Source organism: Chaetodon auriga, chromosome 14 (assembly GCF_051107435.1).
Source record: "Chaetodon auriga isolate fChaAug3 chromosome 14, fChaAug3.hap1, whole genome shotgun sequence".
Classification (NCBI taxonomy): domain Eukaryota; kingdom Metazoa; phylum Chordata; class Actinopteri; order Chaetodontiformes; family Chaetodontidae; genus Chaetodon; species Chaetodon auriga.
Window position 1 is genome coordinate 8,004,259 of NC_135087.1, and position 26,305 is coordinate 8,030,563.

A 26,305-nucleotide genomic window follows, 5' to 3' on the forward strand; every position below is an offset into this window, starting at 1 on the left:
AGCCCGCCGTGCCAGTGATTGTGAGTGTTGTGTCGGAGACGGTCTGCTCCACGGTCTGGTCTGGTCCAGCTAACATTAGCTGACTGACCTGCTTGGCTCACAGGCTGGACGGATTTCACGGATGACAATGTTTTATGTTTAAGCCCGAACGCTGGATGGTAACCAGGAAGACATAACTGGAACGGGAAGCCGTCAATGCCAAGAAAGCGGGTGAGCTTAAAGAAGTAACGTTAGCAGTTAACGTCAGTTAACGGCTGAGACGCTTCGACGTTAGCTGGTATCCAGCTAACTTGGCTAACTTAGCTTTGGCATATTTACAGAGAGGTGACCATCAATTGTACGACTCGCATTACTTTAACCTTTGACTGTTTCAAAGGAATAACAGAACAGAACGAGTAGGTGGCAATTTATCTGTGTTCTGGTAGTTTTGAAGGAAATACTGTCCATAATTTATTGTTGTAAATAAGTGATTGGGTGAAACGCTCTTATTTACCCTCTAATGCTAACTAGCTATTGTCAATGGTTGCGGTGATTTGCTGACTTAGCAAGCTGGCTAGCGCTTACCTCTGTTCTCAGATCCCACTTTTCAGCTTCACTCTAACAATGTTAACCTTGCGTAGCAGGGAAAATTATTTCCACCGGACCTGTTGCTGGATGTGAACACCTTTCTCCTTCAGGGAACGGTCAATTCTTCGAGGGATTTTACAGCCCCAGCCAAGTTCATTTGGCTAACGTAAACAAAAACCTCATGGTGACTATTAGGCTGCTTTAATTACTTAAAAGACTTAGTAGGTCCAACTCAAGGCTACAGTTTTGCTATGTGGCTGTAAATTAGTTAATTTTTCCTCATTGATTCATATCTACCTACTGACGGCAACTTTATTTCTTGGAGTAAAAGTCAAGTTACTCTTTATTTAAGTTTGTTTTAATACTCCTAGTGTAAGACTTCATGACGGGTTGGGGTCATTTGTTATTACTTAAATGAGTGAAACATTGGAAATGACTAAATAACAAAATGGAATCTGGCTGACTTTCTTTTTCACTAATTACTTCATCACTTTGTCATCCTAAAGTATTGAAAGCAGTCTGTCTGCCGCTTCCTTCCCAGATCCATGGCAAAGTGGCTGAAGGACTACCTAAACTTTGGCACCAGGCGTGACCCTCCACAGCCCCCGAGGCCAGATTACAGCGAGAGTGAGATTTTGAGGGCCTACAGAGCTCAGAAGGAGCTAGATTTTGAGGATCCGTACCAGCACGCTGATAAGGAGCATCAGAATGGCGGCTTCAGCCCCTGTAGTGCCACAGTGAGCCTTCCCTCTTTCCCTGCATTTGGTTCAGTGCTGCCTAATGGCGTGGAGGTATGTGACGCATGTTTTTACAGCCATGTACATAATAACAGTTTGTCTTGTTGTGTAGCAGGTATGGTCACTTGCTAGAGAAGTGTACCCTTGGATAATACAGTCTTTTCTCTGTGATCTCACACTGACATCAAGTATTGAGGTGATTTTTGAGTCACCTTTAATCGTTTTGTTTACGTGTGGTATGTTCCAGGTGAAAGTGGTGTCTCCCAAGCACAGACTAATTAAAGTGGACTCTCAGGAGTTTGGCCGCTGTAAAGTCCCCCTGAGTCCTGTGACTGTTCAAGAGGAACCTGTAAGAGCTGTTTTTATTTCTGTTCTGCCTCATTTTTCCCATGCATTTCCCACCTATGTTCTCCTTTGTCCTCTCTCATTCGCTCACTCATTTTCTTTCACACCACAGTTGTATTTGCAGCTCTCTCATTTGTGAGATGCTCTTTGTTTCTCTCTCCCTACCAAGGTGGTTCCCTCTGCCCCTGCAGCGTTGGACGCTGACACAGATTACTCTGATCCATTTGATGTGCGTCCAGACCCAAGAGGCAGACCAAACTGGGAGCCCAAATCTGCACCGACAGACTGCTGCAGCTACATGGAGCCATTTGAGGCCCAGAGGATCATCTCAGGTTGGTCATATGTCTTTCTCTCACTAGGCAGTACATAAAGTTAACAGCTACGCTCAATTGCTGGCCCTTTGCCAGGCGTCAGAGTCAAAGCAAAGAATGGCACACTGGGACTAGAGGTAATCCTGTAAGTGCGACATTACATTAATGTTCACTGTGGACCACTTTACCTCTCTTCAGCAAGTTTAATGGCAAGGTGCCGTCTAGACTATGCTGACATCTGTATGCTTCTGGCAGCATACCAACAAAATTAACTTTTCATTTTGACTGGAATCTGGAACGATATGAGTCAGCACCATTTGGCCAACAGCCAGCAGTTCTGCAAGACGCTGTTCCCCTTGATGGGAATTTAGGGTGGGTAGATGACTGGATATCACAAAAGAGATGGCAGACAAGACTCGAAAACACTTACCCAACAGATCTAATTTGACTTGGAAGGTACATCAGTGCTACAAATTGCCTCCATATTTTCAGTTTTAGGCAAAGTCTCATTAAAAGTCACACTCTTTGCCTGCTTGTGACTTTTGTATATTGTGCAGAACTGCAGCACAGCATGATGACTAACAGATCTGGGAGTGGAGATGGTGGCCAGTTATATGATAACCCATATGAGGAGAGGACTCGTCACCACCACCGAGCCGCCCCACCCGCACAACAACAGATTCAGAGGGTTGAGGGTGGACTGGCCCAAATAGACAGCAGGGAGAGCAGGCTGCCTCAGGATGATGAGAGGCCGGCCGATGAATACGATCAGCCCTGGGAGTGGAAGAAGGACAACATCTCTAAAGCTCTAGCAGGTAAACAGGCCTTCACTGTGTGTTCATTTCAAATGTGTTTTGAAAGTGTGTTTTTAAGATAACCTACTGCATCTTTCTGTCTGGCCACAGTTCAGTTTGAAGGGGCAGAAAGGGAGCGCTCGCGAGCTCAGACAGAGCAGACCAGGCTCACCAAGACGGGCACTACAGCGACCACAGCTGACTCAACCACGCTGCGTCTAGTTGGTGACACTCCTCCTCTCCTGGGAGAGAGAGTGGACCCATCTATGCCTCTAGAAAGACAAGTGTAAGTGGACGTCTGCAATGTTAGTGTTTCAGATGGTTTTCCTCATTTCAGTGGATAGCTGTGATCACCTTTCTTAGTAGAATACATCCAAACATTTAAGATTGTTTTATTATTTTTTTTTTTACTGTACTGTGAGTGACACTGCGAACATGTGGCAAGATGTTTGGGACAAATTGGATTTTAAAGATCGTTTTACAACTCTTCACTTGAGCATTCATAGGAAATGACTCTGCAGTCTAATGTTGATCGAAACAAAACTTCAGGTTTAATTTCTTTTTGGAATTTTTAATATTTCCTCTGGTTGTGTCTGATTATGTTTGTACCGGGGCTCTAGTCTGTTTAATTACAATGACTCCTAATGGCACATGGTGAAGTACAAGCACGTAACATGCAGGTGACTATCGTCTTCACTTACTCTTTACACACAGGCTTAGTTATTGAGCTTTTTCCTTTAAATTGACTGTAAGCGTTATTGAAATGACTGGAAGCTGACTTTTTGTGTTGTGCAATTGCAACATAGATGACAACACTGATTCAGACAGAATTCAGTCTTAGGTTTTTCCACACTGATGTAAGCTAAACTTACCTGCAGGCACGTTGCATGCCACATAATTCTCTGTTGCTTTTTTCGTTAATGTAGCGAGCTAGTTATGTAGGATGGTGATGTTATCATGTTATTCCTTATTCCTGCCAAACACGCTCAGTTGTCTGACTGAACAAACTGGAGATGGGAGCAGTGATTCAGAGGTCTGGAGGCTACAAAACAGTGTTCAGCCACTTGAAAATAGAGCCACGTCCTCTATTTCTTTTGTGTTGTGTTACATCTGTGTTGTCAATCGTGGCCCATCCTGAAAGAAAATCAGGCAATTTTCTAAATTCAAGTCAAATTCTGGAGGATGGTCTTTGTACGTTTCAGCCACACATGTCTGCACCAAGGGTGTACAGTAAAGAAGCAAACTGAAGCGTAAAATCGTAAGCGGTTCGAGACAAGAAACGACAGTCTACGAGTCACATCAGGTGGATTTAAGTAAAACTTGTTCTCTTGTTTCCTTCACCTGCAGGTGGTACCATGGAACCCTGAGCCGCTCGGAGGCAGAGAGTCTGCTGACGCTGTGCAAGGAGAGCTCCTACCTGGTGAGGAACAGCCAGAGCTGCAGGAACGACTATTCGCTGTCACTCAGGTAGACACTGACTGCATTTCACATTAAATCATTAGTGTCCCACATTTGTGCATTAAGAGTTATTTACCACACTGGGTTTGTCCTTTCTCAGCACTTTCTCTTAATGCTTTACTGTAAGCTGTTCTGAATCTAAAAAAAACCCTTCGTACCCCTTCATACTGTCTTGATTTGAAACATCATTACGCTCTCTTAAAGGGGATTTCTACCCCCCCCCCCCCCCCCCCCCGTGTGCTGCACTGCACTGTGCTGTTTCCAAAATTATCTGATCTAGTTTTTGCCTCATTTGGGTATTGTTATGGGCTGTGGTGGTGAGAGTCTTCTCACATTTGATCCCTTAGGCAACTTTTAATTTTTCACCATTTTCCATGATCTCTCTTCCCACCCAGTCACTTCACTCGCGTTGCTCTTCCTTCCACCATCCCCCACTTTGCTCTCTGCGAGTGTGTTTTCAGCCGGAATGAATAATATGCATGAAAGCAGCTGTTTTTCGAGTCATCATCTGCATGCGGGGAATTGCTCCTAACCTCACATCTGTGCTCTTTGAAGCAGTGAGTGGTGGGACACAGTCATTTGATTGGATTGTACCCCACTGAAAGTGCTTCTGTGTAGCTAATAATGAAATAAATAATCAGACACTGTAGGAATAGGTCAGTAGTTTAAGGAGTGTCAGTGAATGCATCTGTCAGACGTTTAATGGCACAAAAAAGAGTAGTTGTAGATCACCAACACATTTGCTTCCTGTCCAGGGTCCACATTTATCAAAGTTACTGATGGTTCATTTTCAGGACAAGTCTTAAGAACAATTATTAAGACATTATTCTTAACTACTCACGGTACCTCTGATCAGTCAGGTGTCAGTCAGACTTGACGGCTTTAGCCCTGCTAAGACCTGCAACTGCTGGAGAAATTCTGACTGGGAGATACACAAATCCACCCGATTATCCCTCCTGACTCCTGAGACAAGACTTATGTTTTACTTTGTTTTGCTTTTTTTTTTCACTGATCCAGCTTTTAATTTCTATGATTGAAACTGAAAGTTCATTTCAATCGATTTTTCAGTTCAGAACCAACACTGTGACGCCTCTGGTCTGGAGCCCGCCATGAGCGTTACAGCGACAAGGACAAGAGTGCGTAAAAATTTATGACCTGGAATTGAGACTGCGGGATACACTAACTTTGATCATTTCCTCACATCTATTCCCAGAACGCGTGTGATGTTTAATTGTTTTCAGAAACATCAGCTGCCACGTTTTTCCCAGATGTGCTCGCTCACTCACTCACTCACTGTAACAGTCCTCTGCAGTCTAGTTGTGAGCGTTTGCAAACATGAATCTTTCCTCCGTCTTTCTCTCTCTGCCAGGAGCTGTAAGGGCTTCATGCACATGAAGTTCACTCAGTCTGCAGACGGGCGTTACGTGCTCGGCGAGAACAGCCCTCCGTTCTCCACCATCCCCGAGGTCATCCACTACTACACTACACACAAGCTGCCAATCCGAGGAGCCGAGCACATGTCCCTACTGTATCCTGTCATAGTGCAGACCCTCTGACACTGACGCACTCGAATGCTCCTTCTCCTGGTGCTACTGATACAATATATACTCAATATTTACCCTTTTCTGCCCTTTTCCTTTCCCACACGCCTTTACACTTCAATTCTACCTGCACTGCTCACAAGAGATTGGACTGTTTGGTGCCATGTTTTCCGTTTTAACCCCAGTATCTACACTGGCAGCTTAATAAGAGCACTCGTTGCCTCATAAATACACGCCTGTGAACTGGTATTGCCACTGAACTCCCTGTATTTTGAAACCATGGACTCCTGAGAATCAGCCATCATTAATATTAAAAGTGGTAGCTGAGTGCTTTTAGAAAAGATGAAGAGACAAACTCATGTCTACAGAACATTGCATGGAGATTTCTCTTTTACTGTATTGCAGAGAGAGACTGTGCTGCCGGGTCACGTAAAGGATAATGGTTTTGTTTTGGTTTGTGCCAATCGTACAGGTTGACTTTTCAACCAAAGCAGCAGTTATTTTCTTGTGAATTTTAGCTTTTAAAGTGACAAAAAAAAACAAACAAAACGATGGGCATGAAGCGTGGGGATTAAAGATAGATGTAGACGGTAGACAATGCAGTAAAAAAAAAAAAAAAAAAAGTGCTGTAACTCAAACAACACTGTTCTTATCCTTTTGGGTGTTAGTTTCAGTATCAAGCAAACCTGACGTATTTAACCTCGGCCACCTCTGGGTTTCTCTGTGTTTCAGAGGCCTGTGAATGTTACCTGATGCTGTAGCTGCGAGCCCTGCAGTGTCGTCCTCAGTTCACGTTACTGTCTGCGTGAACAACGTAAGCGACAGCGTAATGTCCGACAGACACGACCTGTCAGCTTCACGCAGTAACAGACTCCTGCAATACTAGTTTAGAGAGTAATAACTGCAGGATCATATTGAAAGCTCGTGGCTTTGTGATCATGACTATTAAAGAAGCTTTGGTAGATTATTTACTGTTATTTGCTGTTTTATAAGATTTTAAATGTGCGTTGAAAATAAAGGTGTCGTCTGTTTTTAAATTGTCTGTGCGTTAATTTTGCTCTCTGTGAACTTTAACTTCCTGGTTGTGAAACGGACATTTCACAACATGTACGGGGCTTCTTAACGTCATGTAAACACATTTATTTTTTTCCTTTATTGCAGTGAAAGTGAGGTAAGTAAAGATAGATAAAGGTACTGAATTAGATTAAATTGAAGTTGCTGCTCCTGAATATATATTTTTTAATGTGACCTGTGTGTCTTGTATGGCCTGGAAAAAATTAAAAGTTATTAACAACTAGCTGCAAACCTAATATTTAGAAAGATCGCAGGATAAACGTGTGCTTCTGTAGGCCCATTTCTGCTCCTATTTGACATTAATTTTAATAATAAAATACAATCATGTGTTCACAAAGTGGTGAACCTCGCTCCATCCTCGCTTGTGAATGACTGAGCCTTTCCAGGATGTCCCTTTCATACCCAATCATGACACTATCACCTGTTATCAATCAGCCTGTTTACCTGTGGAATGTTCCAAACAGGTGTTTTTGGAGAGCTCACTGTGACCACAACACAAAGCATTAACTGAGACCTCTCAGCTTGAGAAGAAAACCTGGATATGTTTCAGCCCTCGCTTTGCAGCTGTTGTGTAATTAATGGGGAAATATGTCACTGCACGGGAAGGCAGAGTTGGCCATCTTGACCCTCCCTGCTCATAGACGATCTTCGGTATACTGGACTCGACCAGCGTCACCTGATCCCCTAGCAACCAGCAGGTGTCGGTATCAGCGCGAGAGAACGAGCGACTGCAGGTAGGTGCAGAACAGGCAAACTTCAGTGTTGCTTTAAGCTTAAAAAGGACTATTATCAGTTCAAGATTGACGACTATCTGTATCTGTGGGCTTATTGATTTAAAGGTAAAATTCATCCTGTGGTTAGTTTCTGCTCTTCTTAGAGGGTGTAAAGGACGTTTTTGATGGGTTCAAAGCGTTTGGAGACGTTTGATAAACAATAGAGAGTAGTACATGATAACTTTGACTATAAATTAATACATGTATTTATTCATTTTAATGTGTAAAATCATTTTTTGTGATACGAAGCTCTGCATGTCAGTTTATCCCTGGGCGCGTTCTGTCCGTCTGATGTTGGTGAGGGGGTCTGTCATTGTAACGGTGGATGGATTATGGGACGATGTCAGCAGCAATGCGCTCTGTTCCCCCATCAGCTTCATCGGTTTCAATGGCAACTCGGACACAGAGGCTGGCTCGACCCAAACCCAACAGACTCAGATTTCCAGACCGGTAGGTCCGAGTGAGCCCCTCTGGATCCACCTGCCTCCCTTTCTCTGATGATGATGATGTTTGTTTATTTATTTTTATTTTTCCCAGTCGCTCTGTTTACTGGCTGGATGAGCTGCCACCGGAAACGACTGGATCCACCACAGAAACAGGTTCTTTCACTCTAAACTTTTTTTTCTTCCGTTTACAAACCTGCCCTGTTCTGCCTCTTTGTGATGATGTGCATAATTGTTGTTTGTCTTTCTAGAGTTAACCCCTCGCTGGTCGGAGCTATGTAGAAGTAAAAAGTTCTGCACTCAAGCCACGTAATTATAACAAATTCTACTATAATTAATGCAAAAAATGTTACTACTACTGCATGTGCGGTTTCTTTTTTCCTGTGTGTGTCACAGAGATCCACGCCTTTATTTGTGACAGGCCTTTATTTCTAGTTTAAGTTCTGCAGCTTCCCCATTGTAGATAGGCTTTTAATTTGAAAAAAAAAAAAAAAAAAAAAGTTAGTAAGTGTTGAGTTTTGTGGTAGCTTCACACTAATCAGGAGCAGCAGGTGATTTAGGGAAGGATGAGGGGGGGATGCCACCCCCCTCGTTTGCTAAAGGACCAAAACTCATGGCCCTTGTTACCCTGCCGTGCCCCCTCTCCACCCCCTGGAGTGCAGGGGCAGAGGGGTTGTTAACCTGTCAGTCTGGTCTGCCTGCATATGTAGTTTTTGCTTTATTAAGTTGGGTTAAGGTTTTGGCCGTCCCTCCTGTTAAAGATTAACCAATCACCATCAGCACACAAACTGCGGGACTGTGACAAACGTTATTTTCAGTACATACGGTGTCAACAATGAAGTTGACTTTAGGCTTTTTTGGACTTTGTCTCATCAGGAGTACAACAAAGAAGAAACAACATGACAGCTCTGTGTTGTGGTAATGTCAATAATACTGAATTTAGCATAGCGGCTGTCGCCTGCACAGTGTGTTTTATTAGTGACTGGCTTTATGTGTTATGTGCAGGCCCCTGGCTATTATTTGAGACTTTAAATGCCAGCTTTCATCTAAGAATTGCGCAGATTTCTTAATGTCAGACACTGAATTTCAGACATTTTCAGGGCGTATCGTCATTTTATCTCTGATGAAGTCTGATATTTTATTTCATAGACATAGTATAGTGTTCAATAAACCAAATAGAAGAAAGCCCATTAAAAGAAGCCCTGTGTTTTTGACCCCTAGTAGCACTATGGAGCAATGTATTATATATGTATGTATATATGGGCTCATTGTTCTTGTACATATGAACGCCCACATGAGCGACACAGTGCACATTCCTGCTGATGGGTTCACACTCCTGAACAGGACAGCCAAAGCAAACAATGGCCGCACTTTGTCCTGACTTCACCTGTTAGATTCAAACTTCAGACACATGTGGATCACAATATACACTTAATAAGCAACATTTTGATGTTCATTGAAAAAACCTTTATCTCATATACAACATAAAAAAAATGGCTTATCTGATGAAAATTTGAAAAAACAAGTGAAAAAGTGACAGTAATCCTATTGGTTCAGTGAATCTAAATAACAGTTAGGTCAAATAACTGTTTGTTCAGTGTGTTTGTTAGGCTTCAAGTTGTTGACAAGAAAACACCCCAGGACACCTTTATTTTTCTATCCTCTTCTCGTGTCGTTTGCTCTTATCTGCCGCCTTGCCCACTTCCCTCCTTCCTCTTTCCTCCTCTGTTATTTTTACCTTTTCGCCCCCCCCCCCCCCCCCCAACCTAACTCTCCTCTCTCTGCATCTTCTCTTACTCACACTCTCGTTTGCCCTCTTACTTTCTCCTCCTCCTCCTCTGCCTCCTTTGTTTGTCTATTTTCTCTTCCCTAGAATTTCTCCCGTATGGGAGGTGAGTGAATGGGCTCTCAGGGCCGTTGCATCCAGCAGGCTGTGCAGCCTCGCTCAACCTCGGGCCCCTGCAGCTGGCTGGCAGCCGGATCGGCCGCTGCTGGCCCCTGTGAGTAACACACACTCCGTTTCCTGCCAAACCGCTCTGTATGTAGGAGATCATGAGGTAGCTGGCAGCTTTCCAAGTGTGCCATGAACATCTTTTAAACTCCCCAGCCAACTGTGTTAGTAAGGCCCAGCTGTCGAGTTAAAGTCTGACAGTCGAACTTGAAGGATTTAAAGGTTGTCAGTGAGAATTTTTGTCGCTTTGCCCACTGTGGTTTCACAGGGTTTGTAGTTTCCTGATTGTACAAGTGATAACAGTTGTTTTTGCCTTCTTTAAGTTGCTTTTTGTACATGTGCCTTTAGCTATTAACACATCCTGGAACTTTTGCATTTTAACTTGCAGATATTAAGCTGCCTGAATACAGGAGGTGAAACCAAAACTTTAAGGCAGTTTTACTACACTGAGTCTAATAAGCCACAGCAGACTTATTGTACTTTGCTAGAGTAGAATGAACAAGGTATGGTTGAACTTTCTGACTGCGCTGAGCATGAATGGCTCATTTACAATGTATAATGCTGCTGGTTCTGCACTTTGAGGAAACAATAGGCAAATCTGATTTGCTGTTGTCAGCATTTCACAGAACAGAAGACGAAATTACACATAAATCTTTGTTTCATTTTGTTTTTGACTTTCCCACAATTCAACAAGACAAAGAGTCAGGGCCAAGCTAGCAGCTCCGTGGAGTTAAATGCTCCTGTCTGGTTCACAATGACAGTGCTAACATGCTAACATGCTGATGTTTAGTGGCATAGAGTCTGTCGTGCTCCTTAACAATTGGATGTTATATTTCTGTCTGGATTAAAGTTGCCGACCAACCGACTGACAGACCTACACTGTCGGCCCTTAAGCAACGTATTTGCTCCGATTCTGAGGTGCTCACACCTTTATATTTGCTCGTGTGTGTGTAATATAATCTCACTGGTGACCTGAAATGTGATTGTAGTTAAACAGAGCGACGCAGACGTCGGTCCCCACGTCACGAATTTGCCAGCTCGCCCAACCTAAAAGAAGGCCGGCTCAGGAGGGCCACAAATCTAAACCTGTGCCCGTCACCCACATACCCTGCAAAGCATCTGCACACATAGAGCTACTTGCTAGTAAGTCCGTCTTGCCGTCGTGCAATGTTTTGGGTGGGTTTTTGACGTATTTTACTCGCTGTTTCACATGATTGCTTTTGTCTTCGCAGCCCCAAAGCGCGACCACCCCAAGTTTGAAGGGGAGCGCTCAGTGTGTCGCCTCGTCTCCAGAGCAGCCAGAAGCTACGTGGCCAGCCAGAGAGTTCTTGAGCTGTCCAGCCCCAAAGAGAGGAAGGCTCTGTTCGAGGGATATGACCCGTACGTGGTTAGCCGGGCAGCCCGCTCTGCCAGCCCATCGCCTCGGATACAACAGCTCTGCCTGCCTCTGCCTCGCAAATGTAGCTCAAACTAGGAGAGCGGAGGTCTGGTCCCTGGAGGAGAGCTGATTGTTCTCCTTTTCCTCTTTGTGACAAAGTTGTTTCCTTGGAAAACCACGACAAAGGCCTATTTTCTGCTCTGCTACACAACTGTGCAGATGAAAGACAGCTGCACTCTACTGTGTGTGACCTTGTTTACTCGCCACCCTGGACTCACTGGAATCACTGAAAACTACGTTTTCCACTTCTTCTCCTCCTCTGAGCTCAGGAGCAACCCTTCAGTTCTGCAATGTGCTTCTCGAACCACAACTCATCAGGACACTTTCAGGAAAAGACTGAAGTTAAAGTATGAAGCTGCTCTGCGTAGCACTGTTTTTGGGGGTCATCAGTCATACTCTGTTGAATGGCATCATGAATACATCACAGGCACCTGTGTAAATCATTGTCTTTTGCTCATGTTTGTCAGTCAATTATGAACTTGCGGAATCGCAGGAACGTCACAGTCAGACCATGAAATCAAACAGAACATCGGGGAGACATTGTGAACTGCAGCTGAAATTGCTTTGAGACATCCTGCAGCACACCTGCAGCACACATCCCTCACTTCTTAATTGTTGTCTTTAGTTATTGTTGACACGAGGCACAGAGCCGGTGAGTCAGCTCTGCAGTGAAATGTTGAAACACTATGCAAAAGGCTCAATGAACCACAAAACTGCAGTTGCACAGAGGGAGCAAACAGTTAGGTCCTTTAAGGTGTTTTTCTGTCACAAAATCCAGATGAATCCACAAGCCATCATTTGAGATTTTGTCTGCCTGCTGTCAACCTACTGAAAGTGGACAACGTGAAATCTGTTTCCTTTTTTAAGCCTTTATTGTTGTTTTGTTAAATCTCACGTGTTAAATAAAAGTGAAATCACTTCTTCTATTTCCGACCTCCGCGGAAAGCTTCCCGCGATCCCCGAGGGGACCCCGTACCTCATTTTAGGAACCCGCGCGGGGCCTGGGTCATTGTGGAACAGGTGGGCGGAACAGATGTGTTGCCTCCGGGCTGAGGGGCGGCCGCCTCACACAGACGCGCACGCTGCCGGAGCGGACGCCGGTAAGCGGACTTTTCACTCAATCTCCGTCACTCATGCGCTTCAAGCGTCTCTGATCTTCACCTCAGCTCAAACTCTGGGGTAAGTTACTTACTCCAGCAGGCGCAGGAGGCTGCAGATTGGTAGTTTAACGTGAAATGCAACGATTACATCCTTAACAGGCAGAGAAAGGTGGATAGTTTGAAGTAGCGGGAAATGTGTAACTTTGTAATTTGATAACATCTGTGGTCTTTTCTGTTTATGAGATAACTGGCGACAGAACAGTAAAAGCTTTAATTAACTTATTCTAAAAGAGATTTATTTATTTCCAATGTTGTGTAAAGGCACTTCATGACATTTTAAACGTATCTTAAATGTTTTGCTCTGTGCAATTATTTTATTTATAGCACATATATAAAAGGTTTGCTGATTTCAGCTCTGTTTTATATGCTTACAGACGGAATATATTTTTGTTTTGAACAGTTGGTCGCGGGAAAACGGACAATTGGAAGAGATCACCTTGGAATCAAGGAGCTTGGGAAAGGTATTTTCACCATTTTCTGAATTGATTAATTGATCTATCGAGCAAATTCGCAGTCATAGTTGTGACGATCATAACTTGAAAAGAGAAGTTTTTGACATCCCTCCACTGCAGAGTGACTGACAGTGGACTAATGCTGTTACTTTTGACAACCATCAAGACTATAAACTGATTATTATGTATGACGTGTGTATGCAGTGTAGTTAATATCAGAGGTCACCTCGACCAGCTGCAACACTGAAACGCTGCGTGTTGTTGCATCAGAGATAATAATGTCTATTGATTACTTTTACTTGTTACAACTACTTTAGGTACATTTTGCTCTCAGTCCAACTATAATGCCGCCACAACCAGCAGTCCCAAAAATGAGTGAACTCACTTCTCGCTCAGGGCCACCACAATCTGAAAATCATAAGCTTTACAAGATTGGATTTTATGCAGAGTGTTCACTGAAGATTTTACAGGTGTATCGAACAGTAAACCCATTTATGAATTTCACACTCTGGATTCACATTAATGGAAAATGTGACTCTGCTCCCTCATGTTTGGAGCATCGTCACGATGAGTCTGATCTCTTACACCCAGGTGATGTTTCTGTGCTGCTGACGGTAAAAGGTCAGACCTGAATTTCTGCCTTCATTTTGATGCAGGAACCTGTGACAATCCACCCAACTACACAGTCAAACCCACCACACCCACTTTAGGAAGTCAAATTGTCCCTGCTTGGACAAAACTGCTGCGCTTCATATTAGCTGAAACACGTCTTATGTTGCAATGATTGAAAAATGAAAAAGCTGTAGTGAAACTACTTCACGGGAAGCTATTTCAAGCAAATTATGAAATGTAACCACTGAATTGAGTCATTCTTGGGCAGCCTGCGCTGGCACTGTCATTTTTTAAATTTGACAGGATGAAAACAGTTTGCTGCCATATTTCTGTTTAAACTGCAGGATCCTCCTGCTGAGTGGTCGGTAGTGTGATGTGGGAAAGAGATTGAGCAGAGCTGCAGCACCAGGAGAGACCTGCCTGTGTTCATGGAGCAGAAGCCGGCTCTGGTGTGGACCTGCCTGCTGGGGGCCGGACTCGTCCTGGGTAACCTCCTCTCCTTTCTAATCCAGAGCAGACTGGCTGAGTTAGACCCAAGTGCTGATCTTTGTGTGAGTGCTGTTAGTGGTTGGAGGACACAAATCACATTGGAAAAAATGATGATTCGTTATGTAAATGAGATCATGTAATCAAAGTTACTACCACAGCTGCTCATGTTGTGGTTTAACTGGTTTGGACGGATACATTGCATCGATATGTCTGTCGATTATGCCTGCTTATTTATCTGGTTCTGACAGACACACTATGTCTGATAGCTTCACCATTGCTAGCATGTTAGCACACAGTTAGCAGTAGACCATGTATGTCAAAGTGTGGAGTTGCAAGTTGCCCCCAAAAGGCATTAACATTTTGTGAGGGAGGAGACCACTTTATTTCTTGAAGCAAAAATCAGAAAGAAGAAAATGAAAAGACAAACATGCAAATAACATCAACGATTGCCCTCCAGGAACAAATGAAACACAGAAGCAGCAGCGTTGTGACACAGTTAAATACAGTACAGACAAGAATTCCCAAGCTCCCAAAGATGTTCGAGATAAAGGTTCCTCCAGCCCCCAACATATTTATTAAAAAGCTACCAGTATGTGAGACCTGGTGCAATCATGTTGATTATCTCCACACATACCCAGAGGCAAGCTGGGCTGCCACGGTGAGTCGTTAGACGAAAGCAAGCTTCGTGTACAGTCTTGTCTGAGCTTCTGCTCAGGCCAAATAGCAGTTGCAGCCGTTCATAAATATTTGACAAGATAAATTGTGTGCATCCTTCACGGTTAGATTGGATTCAGATTCTCTTAAGGTCTGGTTTGATGAGTTTGTCATGAAGGATTTAAGTGCTGATGTGCATCAACAGTTAGCTCACAGAGCAGATTCACTTATTTCCTGAATGCTAATCTGTCCCACGTTCCTCTTTTTGCCCGTCCTTATATCTGTGTTCTGCACATTTTTTCTTTATCCTGGAAAAAGCTATATGACAAGCCACAAACTCCAGACTTCCTCACGGAGGACTCACAGTCTGCCCCTCCGCTCCATTAACTCCATCCTCTCTCCATCCTCAGTCTTGTCTCCACCCTTCTCCATGACAAACCCCAACACTGTCCCCCGGCCCCCGCGGCTAATTGCCTGCGTGTTCCTGAATCGAGCTAACGTTACCTGCCGCTGGGAGGCTGGAGACACCCCAGCGACGCACTACACCCTGCAAGTAGAGAGGATACCTGCTAGGTGAGACAAAACATTCCCTGAATTTATTAGAAGTGATGCTTCAACACATACAAGTATGTGAAACAGCTTCAGTTCATGCAGGTTTTGTGATGCACATCGCATTTCTTTGTATTGTTGTCCGGTGTTTTATCTCACACTTCAAAGATATTCTGTTTATCCATAGATTTACAATTGGATGCAAATTAAAGGGGAAAACAAGGCCACACACAAGCCTCCTTTTGAACATCTTCAAAAAAAAAAAAAAAACAGGAGGGTGGAGGAGATGCTGTCAGACACTCAAGCAAAAAATCTTTAGTAGGGGTTCAGCTGGGATCTGCTGACTGTGAAGGCCAAAGCACGACTTTGTGCATCGTTTTAATACTCGTCAGCGATTCAGTGAGCCTTTGTTTCCTGTATGGATATATTTGCATCTGTGTTTCTCCACTCGTTTCTTCCAGTTTTACCTTAAACAATAACACTAATGTTCCCCCAGGACGGTTGAATGTAGGGCAGCTGGACTTGGTTGTAGATGCTTGAAAACGTTTCAGCTCTCATCCTCATTCAGCCCCCGGTGTTTAACCTCTGTGGGCTCTTTAAAAGTGTGTCACAAATATGTAATTTCATTTTAACAACACAGATTGACACAGAATAATCTACAGTGCCCATGTTTGCTCATGCAACTGTGTGGTTCATTGTTGTGTTTTTAGTAGTTTTTGGACAATAATGAAGCTCTATAAACTTAAATAACTACATAAGCAACACCTGTTGACGTTAAGGAAATTTAAAAAAAACAGCAGAATATTCACTCTGTGAAAATGCAAATTCGGCAGCACCACTTAAATTTTGTTAAATCCCTTAAGACGTGAATTAATTTTTTTTAATATTTCTGCAAACAAACATTTTTATCAGAGTTTGTGTAACAAGTCCTCCATCGGTTATTATTAGTAAGAAGTTGGTTCCAGTTTACGTCTGCAGTCTGTCTGAAAAACCCACATTACGTGAAGTTCAGACATTCTGTAGAGCTGAAAAAAGCCTTATCCACCGAGTGGCTGGTAAGCAGGAAATAAATAGTCTGATATTGTCTTAGATGTGCCTTTGATAACTGATGTGTTCAGTGTGTGTTACACTAGGAAAATGAAGCCTTTTCACACGTTTCCTGTGATTGCCTGATAGTTCCCTAAAAACACATAGGATGGTTTCTTTCAAAATCTCATATGATAAAAGTTATTTTAGTGCAAGAATGATCCAGCAGTTGGCTTATCTGCGGTGTGTTTATCAGTGTTTATGACACGCATAAGATCCAGTCAAACTGAATTATCCAAGTCCCCGTTCAGCAATAGCAAACCGTTGTGTTTTTGCATGAGGGAGTGTTTGAAAGTTTGTGCCAGCATTACTGTTTGATACTAACTCCATGTGCTGTATGCAAATGCTTGGTTTTGTAATAAGCTTTGAATGTTACATGCGTGTGACGCTTTGATGGCGGGTTTGATACACTGCGACGATAAGAGTCACGCAGTTTCCACCTCACGATCTGTTCATTTGGCAACATTGGTTTGCTGTTTTTTTGCCCAAAAGTAGTGGTGACACGGTGTCTCAAATGGAGATGAGATGGGTTGGCTGAGTTTCTGCACAGCATGTGTGAGCTTTGCATACATGCAAATGTATGCAGGCACCTGACACATGTCCATATATATCAGTGTACGTGAGAAGGCGTTCCACGCTTTGGGCTTGTGGTTTCGTAGCTGTTTGTGTGTTACGTGTGCTTGTTGATTGCTGTGCCAGAGGCAAGAGCAGCCATCAGATGAACATTGTTTACATATCCTTGCGTGTGTGTGTGTGTGTTTCTATGTTTGCATGGATTTGGGGATGCACAGAGCTGAGCCCTCAGCAACAAACAGCCCTCTGAATATGTTCACCTGCACCACGTCTGAAACCAGCTGCACTGCGATCAGCAATTCTTCAGTGAGGTTTCTTTTTTGCATCACCGTCACAGCACACAGTCAGAGCCGGGACGTATCATCACAGCGGCGGTGTCAGTCTGGTAGGACTGAAGGTGAGGTTGCTGTGCTTCTTATATGCTCCTTATTGTTCCCCTCTTACTTCTCTCTCAGTCTCTTTGTCCTGTCTTTCTCAGTGATGTTGCCTCCAGTGTCCTTGAACAACGTTAAACCGGTCAGAGGGAGACCTCGATGTCTGAATATAACCTGGACCGGCACCTTGGGATCCTTCCCTGTGTCTTATTCTGAAATCAAAGGCGGAAACCTGATATCCCAAATTGAGTTCGCAGCACAGGGGCAGGTCTGCCCAAACACAAACACACATACACCTGCATGAAGGAAAGTAATGCATAAAGTAAAGGTGCGAGGTGCAGTATCTTAAAGGGATAGTGTGGCTGTATGAGGTATTTATCCATAGTCAGTGGATTACCGACAGTAGATGGTGTTCAGCACGCGCCTAGTTTGGAGATGCAAATGGGAATATAATGTAAAGACTTATTATCATTGTTAAAAGGCTTCATGTAGCAACTTACAAGAATAAAGACTTGATTAAAGACAAATGTGTCGTGTAGTTTCTTCACGTCAATCCTCACCTCACTCTGTCCCGTTTCTCCTTCCTACACAGTTTAATGCTCAGGTTGAAAATGTGACAGTGAGAGACAACAGCTTCCTGGCTTGCCTCTTCCGACCTGACACCTTATACACCATCAAGCTTCGCCACAGCTTCCGGAGTTCACAGAGCCCCTGGAGCCCGTGGAGCAATGCCAGCCGGGGGAGGACAGGAGAGGACGGTGAGAGGAAGCAGAGCTGACAGACTTGTGTATTGTGTTTTGTTGAGAGTCTCTTATTTTTCACATTTTCCCCTCCTTCCATCCACCAGCTCCATCTGCAGCCCCAGCACTTTGGAGGCGAGTGAAACAAACAGACAAGAACGGCTGGAGACTCGTCTCGCTGCTCTGGAAGGTGTGTGTGTTGAATTGTGTGTGAATTAGAGTCATGAGTGCACACATTTTGACTCCTTTTATCACTCTGAGCTTTTGAGTTTTACAGTTTAATAACTTTTGGATTTGATTAGTTTTTAATCACCACCTCCTCAATGACTGTGCCTAATTTGGTTTTATATCTCCCATAAATTACTTATTTGTTGCATAAGTCTGATTCATGTTGAGAGGGAAGCTGAGAAAGCTGGAGAAAGAGAGCAAGAGAATAAATGTTCATAAAATCTCTGTTAATATGAATTCTGATTTAAACCTCCATCTCTTTTCTTTTCACGCTGTTCAGCCCTTGCCTCGCCATCTAGCCAATGGCAAAGTTCTCTTCTTCAGTGTGAATTGTCAGACAGAAAATGCTCAGGTCCTGAGGGATCGTGGCAGCTGCACAGATCTGACCAATACAAGTACTTCCTGTAGCTTGCGCCTCCCTGCTGGACGGTGCTCCTGTGCTCTGACGGCCTCCACCTCTGAAGGGGCCTCCCCTGAAGCCCGAATATGGTTCCTTGGAGCTTTTGAGACAGGTAGGCTCTCACTCAAATGTCCAGTGTGTGGGATTTAGGGTGAATCAACCATTGTGTTGGGGTTACCTGAGTGGATCCTCTCCCACAGCGTCCGCAATGTTGCCCTGTTTCTACAGTAGCCCAGAACAGACAAGCCAAAAACTGGCTCTACGGAGCCACTATCACATATTTCATGATTTTTATTGTCCACCATAGGGGAGGGTGAAACAAGGCGTATTCAGCTGGTTGCAATCTGTAACCTCACAGCTAGAAGTCATTAAAACCTACACACTGAATCTTTAAATTCCTCAGTGGGTCATGACATCAAGGTGTAGTCATGGCTGCTTTGCTGCATCATCACCCTAGACTGAACTTCTACAACCAAATGTAGTTATTTTGATCAGTTTAAACAGGCTTTGACTGCAATTTAGAGATGGGTCCAAACTGAAGAAACTCCAGTATAAACTCTCTTAGTAAGGTGAGTCGCTAGTGCAGTTTCAGTGCTCCCTCAGGCCGAGTCTCTGGAACTCTTGCAGAGGGATGAATACCATCCTCTGAAAGATAGTCCCTCATTTGGTGTTGATGTAAGTGGAGAGCACTGTCTACTGGCATCAGTATGCTTCAAATAAAGTGCTTGTTGGATTGTCTCAGAGCCTCTGAAACAATTCCCACTACCTTTCTGAAGTTGGAACAAAGGGATGTTATGGTCAGTTTTTAACTTTCTGAAACATCAAACAATCTGCCATCAGGCCCACTTCACACAGTGGCAGACCAGGTGTGTGGAGGCAGGTTCCTTCAAGGTCTCATTTGTCTTTCTTCACAATTTTTTGTGTCCAACAGAGTGAAACAATGAACAGCTTGGAGAAGAGATTGTCTGAAAGTGTGCTTTCAAACACGGAGTTGTTTGGCAGAGATAAGGGAAGCAGTGTGACACATCCAGAACAAAGCTAACGATGACAGCCGCGTGTCAGAACAGGAGTAATCGTTCTTGCCTTTAGAAGTAGTGGGATGACTTGAAGTACTTCATTTCAAGGATACTCCACTAAAACGTTGCTCCAAAAATGTTTGTTATGTTTCTCTGCTCATTTTTTCAGGCTTTTCCGTAATTTGTCTCCTGTCCAGCAGACGATTTGAGGGCCTACTGGACATTCATTATTACATTATTGTAATATTGCTATTGTAATAATATTACTGAATGTAATACTCATGTGCATTTGATGTTTTGCACGTCACATATGCCTACCAGCCTCTTTCTCCTCACCATCTTCTCCTTTTATTTCTCTTCAGAGCCACCACCTCCCAGCCAAATCAGTGTGAGTCCACTGGATGATAGCAGCTTGGATGTCCGTTGGACTGCTCCAGTTGATCAGTCAACGAATGGCTTTCTGGTGGAGTGGTTTGCTGTTCGAGAGCAAAACAGCAGCATCCTGCATTGGGAAAGGTTGAATAGATCGTGTACAGCGCTGGTGATCACAGGTAGTAATCCAACAACACATACAACAAAATAAACGTGCAATATGTAAGAATGTGTAAGAATGTTTCTGGAAAACTTGAGTGTGTGTGTCTATGTGCTCCCTTGTCCCTTGCCTTTCTTCTACTTCCCTAAAGTGCCAACAGTGCGCAACATTAGCTAACGTTAGCTTAAAAATGGAGTCTGCTAACATCAGCAAATGGCTGGTACCCACCATAACACAAGTCCAAAGTCAAAGCTAACAGGACTGCAAACCATGTGAAATACAGTGTGATATTGTGGCACAGCTGGCTAAGGTTAGCTTGCATGTTCGCTAACATCATCACTAACTAAATATTAGCTGAGTCGATATGTGCGTTGAGGAGCTTGCCAAATTACTTCACCAGCTAACGTGACCCATGAAACAGTTTAGATTTTCTTTTGACAATAAATGATGGCATAATACAAAGCAAAGGTATATAACTAATGTTTGCTTTCTACTAGCTATGAGTGACGTGAGGCAGGGGCGGCAAACTAGCTAACTGTAACCTAAGCTAAGCTAAGGTTAGCCTGCTAGCTGTGATTCAGCTACGCAGCGTGCATCTGGCGGTGTTTGGTCCGTAACATTAGCTGTGAAAGTAATCTGGAAAACTACGTCACTGTTTTGGCAGGATGACGCTCGCTCACGCCCACAGAGTGTGAGCAACAAGAGGCTGACTGCAGTTCACTTAACGGCCACTGGTGTCATTAATAACAAAGATTTTCTGAAAGTTCCACAAAGTACCTTTAATGTGTAACACAAAGTACCTTTAATGTGTAAAATATTATGTTCTTTTTGCCTTTTTTCAGGGTGAAATGATGAAGCAAGTAGTTGTGGAACAGTAGTAGACTTAGCATATTTATTTGGACACTAATGAGTACTGTGATCTTTGTGTTGTTTCAGAGGGTGTACAGCCAATGGAGCGTTATGTTGTTTCTGTCAAAGCTCTGTATGGTGAACGAGGGGCGGGACAGAGCAGGACAGTCAACATCTATACACGTGAAGGAGGTACGTGATCTCCATAGTATAGATTCAATGAAAAAGGTGCAACCAACAATATGTTAGTCCATCTGACTTATTACCACCAAAGATATAAGAGATAAGATGTAAGTGTAGATGAAATGGGTCACACACAGATACCTGAGGCCTGGTAATTTCCTAAAATAGCTGGATGGTATATGTGTGATCAGCTCAAAATGAACTACAGTGCCCATGTTCTGGGATATATCATATTACAATTATTCATTTTTAAATGCTTAAAATCACGAGTTCATCAATTCATTATCTTGTGAAAACACGCTTTTTTATTTGGAGATAATGAGATAATCAACCTTTATCATGAGAAAACAAAAGGTCGTTTCGTCGTTTCCAGCGTGCATCCATGGTATCGTGAGCTGTACTGTTATACTCTGTTGTACTTTGGATCCTTGCTGTACTTTTGTTCTCTTGTATTTTTATAGTAGGAAACTGCAGCAGCTTGTATAGAGTGCATCATTAGAGGCTGTTTTTTATGTGCTCTCTAAATGGAACAATCGATTGGAGCTTGTTACTCCAATATAAAAGCTGATGACTTGGTGATGGAGTGATTATGAGGCGATCTGTCCACATTTGATCTGACGGTGTTGTCTTCGTCATGCTGGATAAAAAGCATCTGGCAGATATCAAGTGCAACTGACTTCAAATGATTGGAAATCAGCTCCAGTTGCTGCTTGTCATTTTATTAACGCCTCTGCTGGTGTGCTGATAAAATATGAACATGAAACTATGTCGGTTCTGTTTACCTGGATTGTTGCTGTCTTCATTTGCCAAGCCAGACACAACCCACTCAGCTGGTTGAAGCAAACACAAAGTATCAGTTGTTGTGAACAGAGATAGAGATCAAGCCTAGTTCTCACAACATGTCCTGTGGTTGATCCTCACCACCCTCCCTGCTCTCACAGTATCTCTCTGCCTGTCTAGTGCCCTCAGCTGGTCCAAAAGTGCAGGTGCAGCAGATCTCTGGCAGCACTGTGGAGCTCACCTGGAGTCCTGTACCTGTGGAGCTGCTTCACGGTTTCATCCGTACCTACACAGTCTGCTACTCAACAGGAAGCCAGCCAACCAAGAGTGAGTGTTAGCCTGCACACAGGCAAAGCAGACCTGCACTTAGCATAAACCCAGGCAGCAAACACTGTGCTGTAACAGGCCTGCTGAATGACACAGAGAAAGATGAGAGTTGTTTTTGTTGTAAAATTCAATATTCAGCTTTTTAGCTCTAGTGTAGCTCTAGAGATGGTCCGTCAGTCAGTCCCTCCAAACCTTTGATCCATATATCTGGATAAATATTGACCTCTTCTCTTGTGTCACCATGAAGCTGACATTTATACTTTTTAACGAAATGTCTCAACAACTAGTGGACGGATTGCAATGAATATATCCATGTGGCATAAAGGATGAATCCTATCTTCAGTGATCTCCTCTAGCGCCATCTTCTGGTAAATAAAATTACATGTCCAGTAGTTTATGATCAGATACCTTCCATGCTAATGACATTGGCGTGAGCCCCAGCTGTGCTTTGTGATCAGTGCTAATTAGTAAGTGTTAGCATGCTAACATGCTAAACTCATATGTTGAACATGGTAAAAAATTACACCTGCTAGCTTGTTTACATTGTTATTGTGAGCATGTTAGAACGTTGATATTAGCATTTAGCTCAAAGCTGTGTCTAAACACAGCTGCTAGCGTCACTGTAGACTTATTGACAGTAAGTGTTGTACCTGTTCTTGTTTGTTCAGGAGTACTTGTGCCCGGTAACACTCACCGTTACTCTCTGAGCGATCTGTTGCCGGGAAACTACGACATCTTCTTGCAGGCCAGCACTGACGCTGGAGCTGGAACAGCTGGGCCCATCACAAATGTGCACATAGGTGAAGGTGAGACACAGGCAGAATCACTGTGCCCCCTGCATAAAAATAGGATGTTGTTATATCTTAAATCTTGTGTGTCTGAAGGCTCTGAGGAGATCTCGGTATTGATGTACACCCTCCTTACTCTCGTTCTGACCACACTGGCGCTGGTGCTGATGGCCTGCCTGGTGCAGAGTAAGATGTAAGAGCTCTGTCTAAACAACACAAGCACAAACACGCACACCTACTCAAAGCTCGGTGTCCTACTTTCACTGTTTTGCCTACTTTGCACAAAACTGGCTGAAAACTTCCATTTGGAATGAGCTGATTATTTTATCAAATCGTTTTGTTTCTCTTTCTGTAATATCTGTTCTGACAAATGACCTCGTAGGGTGAAACAGAAGCTTTGTCAAGACGTCCCTGATCCTTCCAATAGCAGTTTAGCCCACTGGACCCCAAAAACCGCTTTGGAGGTAACCTTTAACCCCTGCACCCTCTCTCATTATCTGTCTTCTAAATAATTTTGTAAGTAAAACACTCCGTCTGGATGAATTTGAAGTCAGTAGCATTCAGCCTTTGGGATCCTGGATTCCTTTGGTTCTCTGTGACCTAACAGATCACCTGCAGGGTGGGTACACATCAAGGCCTGTAGGCTGCTCAATTTCTAGATATTAATATATATAAAACATCAACAACAGCTGAATTCTGTCCCACATTTAACAATAAGCAATCCTTAATCAGCTAGGTTAAAATTCAGCCACTAGATGGCAGCAAAAGCAGATTTTTAGCTCCCTTGAACCTCAGACTGGCCAGTGGGTCAGTCATTACAAACTCCTGCTGTGCAGCCAAACAGCATGTAGGTTGAAGAACTTTTACTGCAAGCAACCAACAAAATGTGAAAACATGACTGGATAAAGATTTCAGAAACAACTATGAAAGCTAGTAAACATGCATGCAGAGTCCACAAAAGGGAACATAATAAAATACAGAGTTAGCAGTTGTACTTGGCTTTAAATGATCAATAATTAAAATTGTTTTGTTTTTCACCTCAGAGTATGAAGCAGCCTGCCATGGCAGAGAAGACTGAAATCAAATACTCTGCAGTTATTTTGCTAGATGAAAGTAAGCTGCCGAACTCCAACCCTGACAAGGACCTGGCCTATCAAAGCGTCTGTAATCTCCAAACATATTCCTCTCACCGCTACTCTCCGCTGCCAGTTTCAAGCACTCAGACACCACAAAACACCAGAAACTCAGAGAAGAAGAGCATCAAAATCTCCACCAGAGCCAAGACGGCCTCCAACACCGATCTCTCCTCCTTTCCATCCATCTACTCCAATATCCTCGTCTCTCAGACTCTCAAACGTGTTCCTCCACCCCTCCTGTCTCCCTCTTATCTCCAAACCAATGACTGGCAGCACAGCACTGTCAGCATTAATGACGCTAAGATACATCCAGGTAGAGACGGCGAGCTGTCTCTGCAGGGCAGGAGTGCCACGACATCTGCTTCACAAACAGATGAACTGGAAACCTTCGGTCATTTTCTGAGGCAGCATCAAAGCCCTGCGTCCTCCTCTGACCTCGGCAGCATCTCTCATTCCTCCGTCTTGCTTTTTCACCCAGCTGCAGTCACGTCACCCCAACACTCTTTTTCTCACGTGCTCTATAGCTCGGTCCCGTCACTCCAGCCCGACACGGTCACTCGCCCCGATGCTCTTTCTGGCACTTCTAATACGTCGCTTTCACCTTTTCCTCACTCTGTCTTTGTGGATTTATCTTACTGTCCTCTGCAGTGTGATCCTTAGATCTCCCCTGCTGCATAGTTTCATGCAGGGAAATAAAACTTTGATTTGTTTTGTTACAGTGTCCATAAAAAATATGGCTCTTTATCAAAACTTTCATCATTGTTTCTTTATAATTTTTGCCGTGACTTTTATGCCAAGAGTTAGGCCATGTGAGAAAGACGATGCCACTCTCGTGTCTGTTTGTTCAAGATGAAGTTTGAGCCAACAGCTAGGTAGCTTAGCTTAGCATAAAGACTGGAAACATAGCTAGCCTGGCCCTGTCCAAAGGTAAAAAAAAAAATGACCTACCAGCACATCTAAAGCTCACTTATAGACAGGTCATATCTTGTTTGTTTGATCTTCAGTGTAAAAACAATTATTTGTGGTCTGACAGAGGCATATTGCTAACCTTTGGATGGAGCCAGACTAGGTGTTTGCCCCTGTTTCCAGCCCTGTGCTAAGCTAAGCTAAGCTAAGCTTCATATAGCTTCATATTTACCATATACACATCAGAGTGATACCAATATTCTCATCTAACTTCCTGTTTTTAATCCGTTGGTACATGTGCTGTACAATATGTTTGAGCCCTGACTTGAATACTGAGGATTGTAAATAGTACAAAATACTACCTGCAACACTGTCTTATGTACATATACACGGTTGTGCTTTTTATTTATGAATATGCTATTATACAGCTGAAAGCAAAAAAAAAAAAAAGTTATCTGCTTTGTTGTTATCTGGGCTTATAATGTGTGTGTATGAATATTCACTGGGTACAAAAAATATGAAATGAGAACTTTAACTTTGAAATAATTAAGTTAACCTTGCAAGTTCATCCATCATATACCTGCTGCTCACTTTCTCCTGGTGCAGCTGGTTCCATGTGCTGATGCAGTTTTTCTCGCCTCTTCTCCTCAGCATTTTTTTTGTTTCTTTGTTTGTTTTTTCCTGTTATGAATTAACAGTTAGGACAGGGACTTTCTGGCCTCGTCACAGCTCTGTTAGTCATCTCATTTTGTTTTTAAAACTCACATACCTCAGATTCAGATCTCTTTTATCGCTAAACTGCTGCTGCTGACTGGCGTTCCACCTTACGGGTCTGCGGTTACTTGAGAGTTGAAGTTCTTTTTGGTTTACATTATTTGTGTGCTTGAGCGTGCAGATTTGCAGCTAATGCGTGGACCACCATTAAAACAGTAGATATGCTGTGTGATGATTCAAACTTTGGGTTCATACCTCTTTCATCCTGCCTACCTCGTGTGCTCGTTGTTGTGTTTTCATCACTTCAATATCTTCTAGACTACAG

At 43.3% G+C, this 26,305-nt stretch overlaps 3 protein-coding genes across 4 annotated transcripts; all 3 read left to right on the plus strand.

Moving 5' to 3' along the window:
* The first annotated feature begins 20 nt into the window (after nucleotides 1–20).
* LOC143332140 (SH2 domain-containing adapter protein F-like) lies at nucleotides 21–6,790 on the plus strand. Its single transcript, XM_076749426.1, has 8 exons — nucleotides 21–210; nucleotides 1,109–1,358; nucleotides 1,552–1,653; nucleotides 1,819–1,981; nucleotides 2,518–2,775; nucleotides 2,866–3,040; nucleotides 4,102–4,221; nucleotides 5,582–6,790. The coding sequence occupies exons 2-8, from the start codon at nucleotides 1,113–1,115 to the stop codon at nucleotides 5,766–5,768; spliced, it is 1,251 nt and encodes a 416-aa protein (XP_076605541.1). The 5' UTR covers nucleotides 21–210; nucleotides 1,109–1,112; the 3' UTR covers nucleotides 5,769–6,790.
* Nucleotides 6,791–7,526: 736 nt separating this feature from the next.
* Nucleotides 7,527–12,405, plus strand: spmap2 (sperm microtubule associated protein 2). Its single transcript, XM_076748022.1, has 7 exons — nucleotides 7,527–7,561; nucleotides 7,975–8,050; nucleotides 8,138–8,199; nucleotides 8,295–8,352; nucleotides 9,917–10,043; nucleotides 10,984–11,137; nucleotides 11,227–12,405. The coding sequence occupies exons 2-7, from the start codon at nucleotides 7,989–7,991 to the stop codon at nucleotides 11,466–11,468; spliced, it is 705 nt and encodes a 234-aa protein (XP_076604137.1). The 5' UTR covers nucleotides 7,527–7,561; nucleotides 7,975–7,988; the 3' UTR covers nucleotides 11,469–12,405.
* Nucleotides 12,406–12,565: 160 nt separating this feature from the next.
* LOC143331298 (interleukin-31 receptor subunit alpha) lies at nucleotides 12,566–25,762 on the plus strand. 2 transcript variants are annotated; one of them, XM_076748020.1, is made up of 15 exons: nucleotides 12,566–12,611; nucleotides 12,993–13,053; nucleotides 14,001–14,142; nucleotides 15,210–15,372; nucleotides 17,226–17,649; nucleotides 17,974–18,139; nucleotides 18,229–18,311; nucleotides 18,630–18,861; nucleotides 20,128–20,316; nucleotides 21,234–21,338; nucleotides 22,290–22,436; nucleotides 23,105–23,242; nucleotides 23,321–23,417; nucleotides 23,607–23,688; nucleotides 24,268–25,762. In XM_076748020.1, the coding sequence occupies exons 3-15, from the start codon at nucleotides 14,085–14,087 to the stop codon at nucleotides 25,018–25,020; spliced, it is 2,637 nt and encodes an 878-aa protein (XP_076604135.1). In that variant the 5' UTR covers nucleotides 12,566–12,611; nucleotides 12,993–13,053; nucleotides 14,001–14,084; the 3' UTR covers nucleotides 25,021–25,762. The 2 variants fall into 2 exon arrangements, with proteins under 2 accessions (XP_076604135.1, XP_076604136.1); XM_076748021.1 differs by lacking the exon at nucleotides 12,566–12,611 and having other exon boundaries at nucleotides 12,934–13,053.
* The last annotated feature ends 543 nt before the right edge of the window (nucleotides 25,763–26,305 follow it).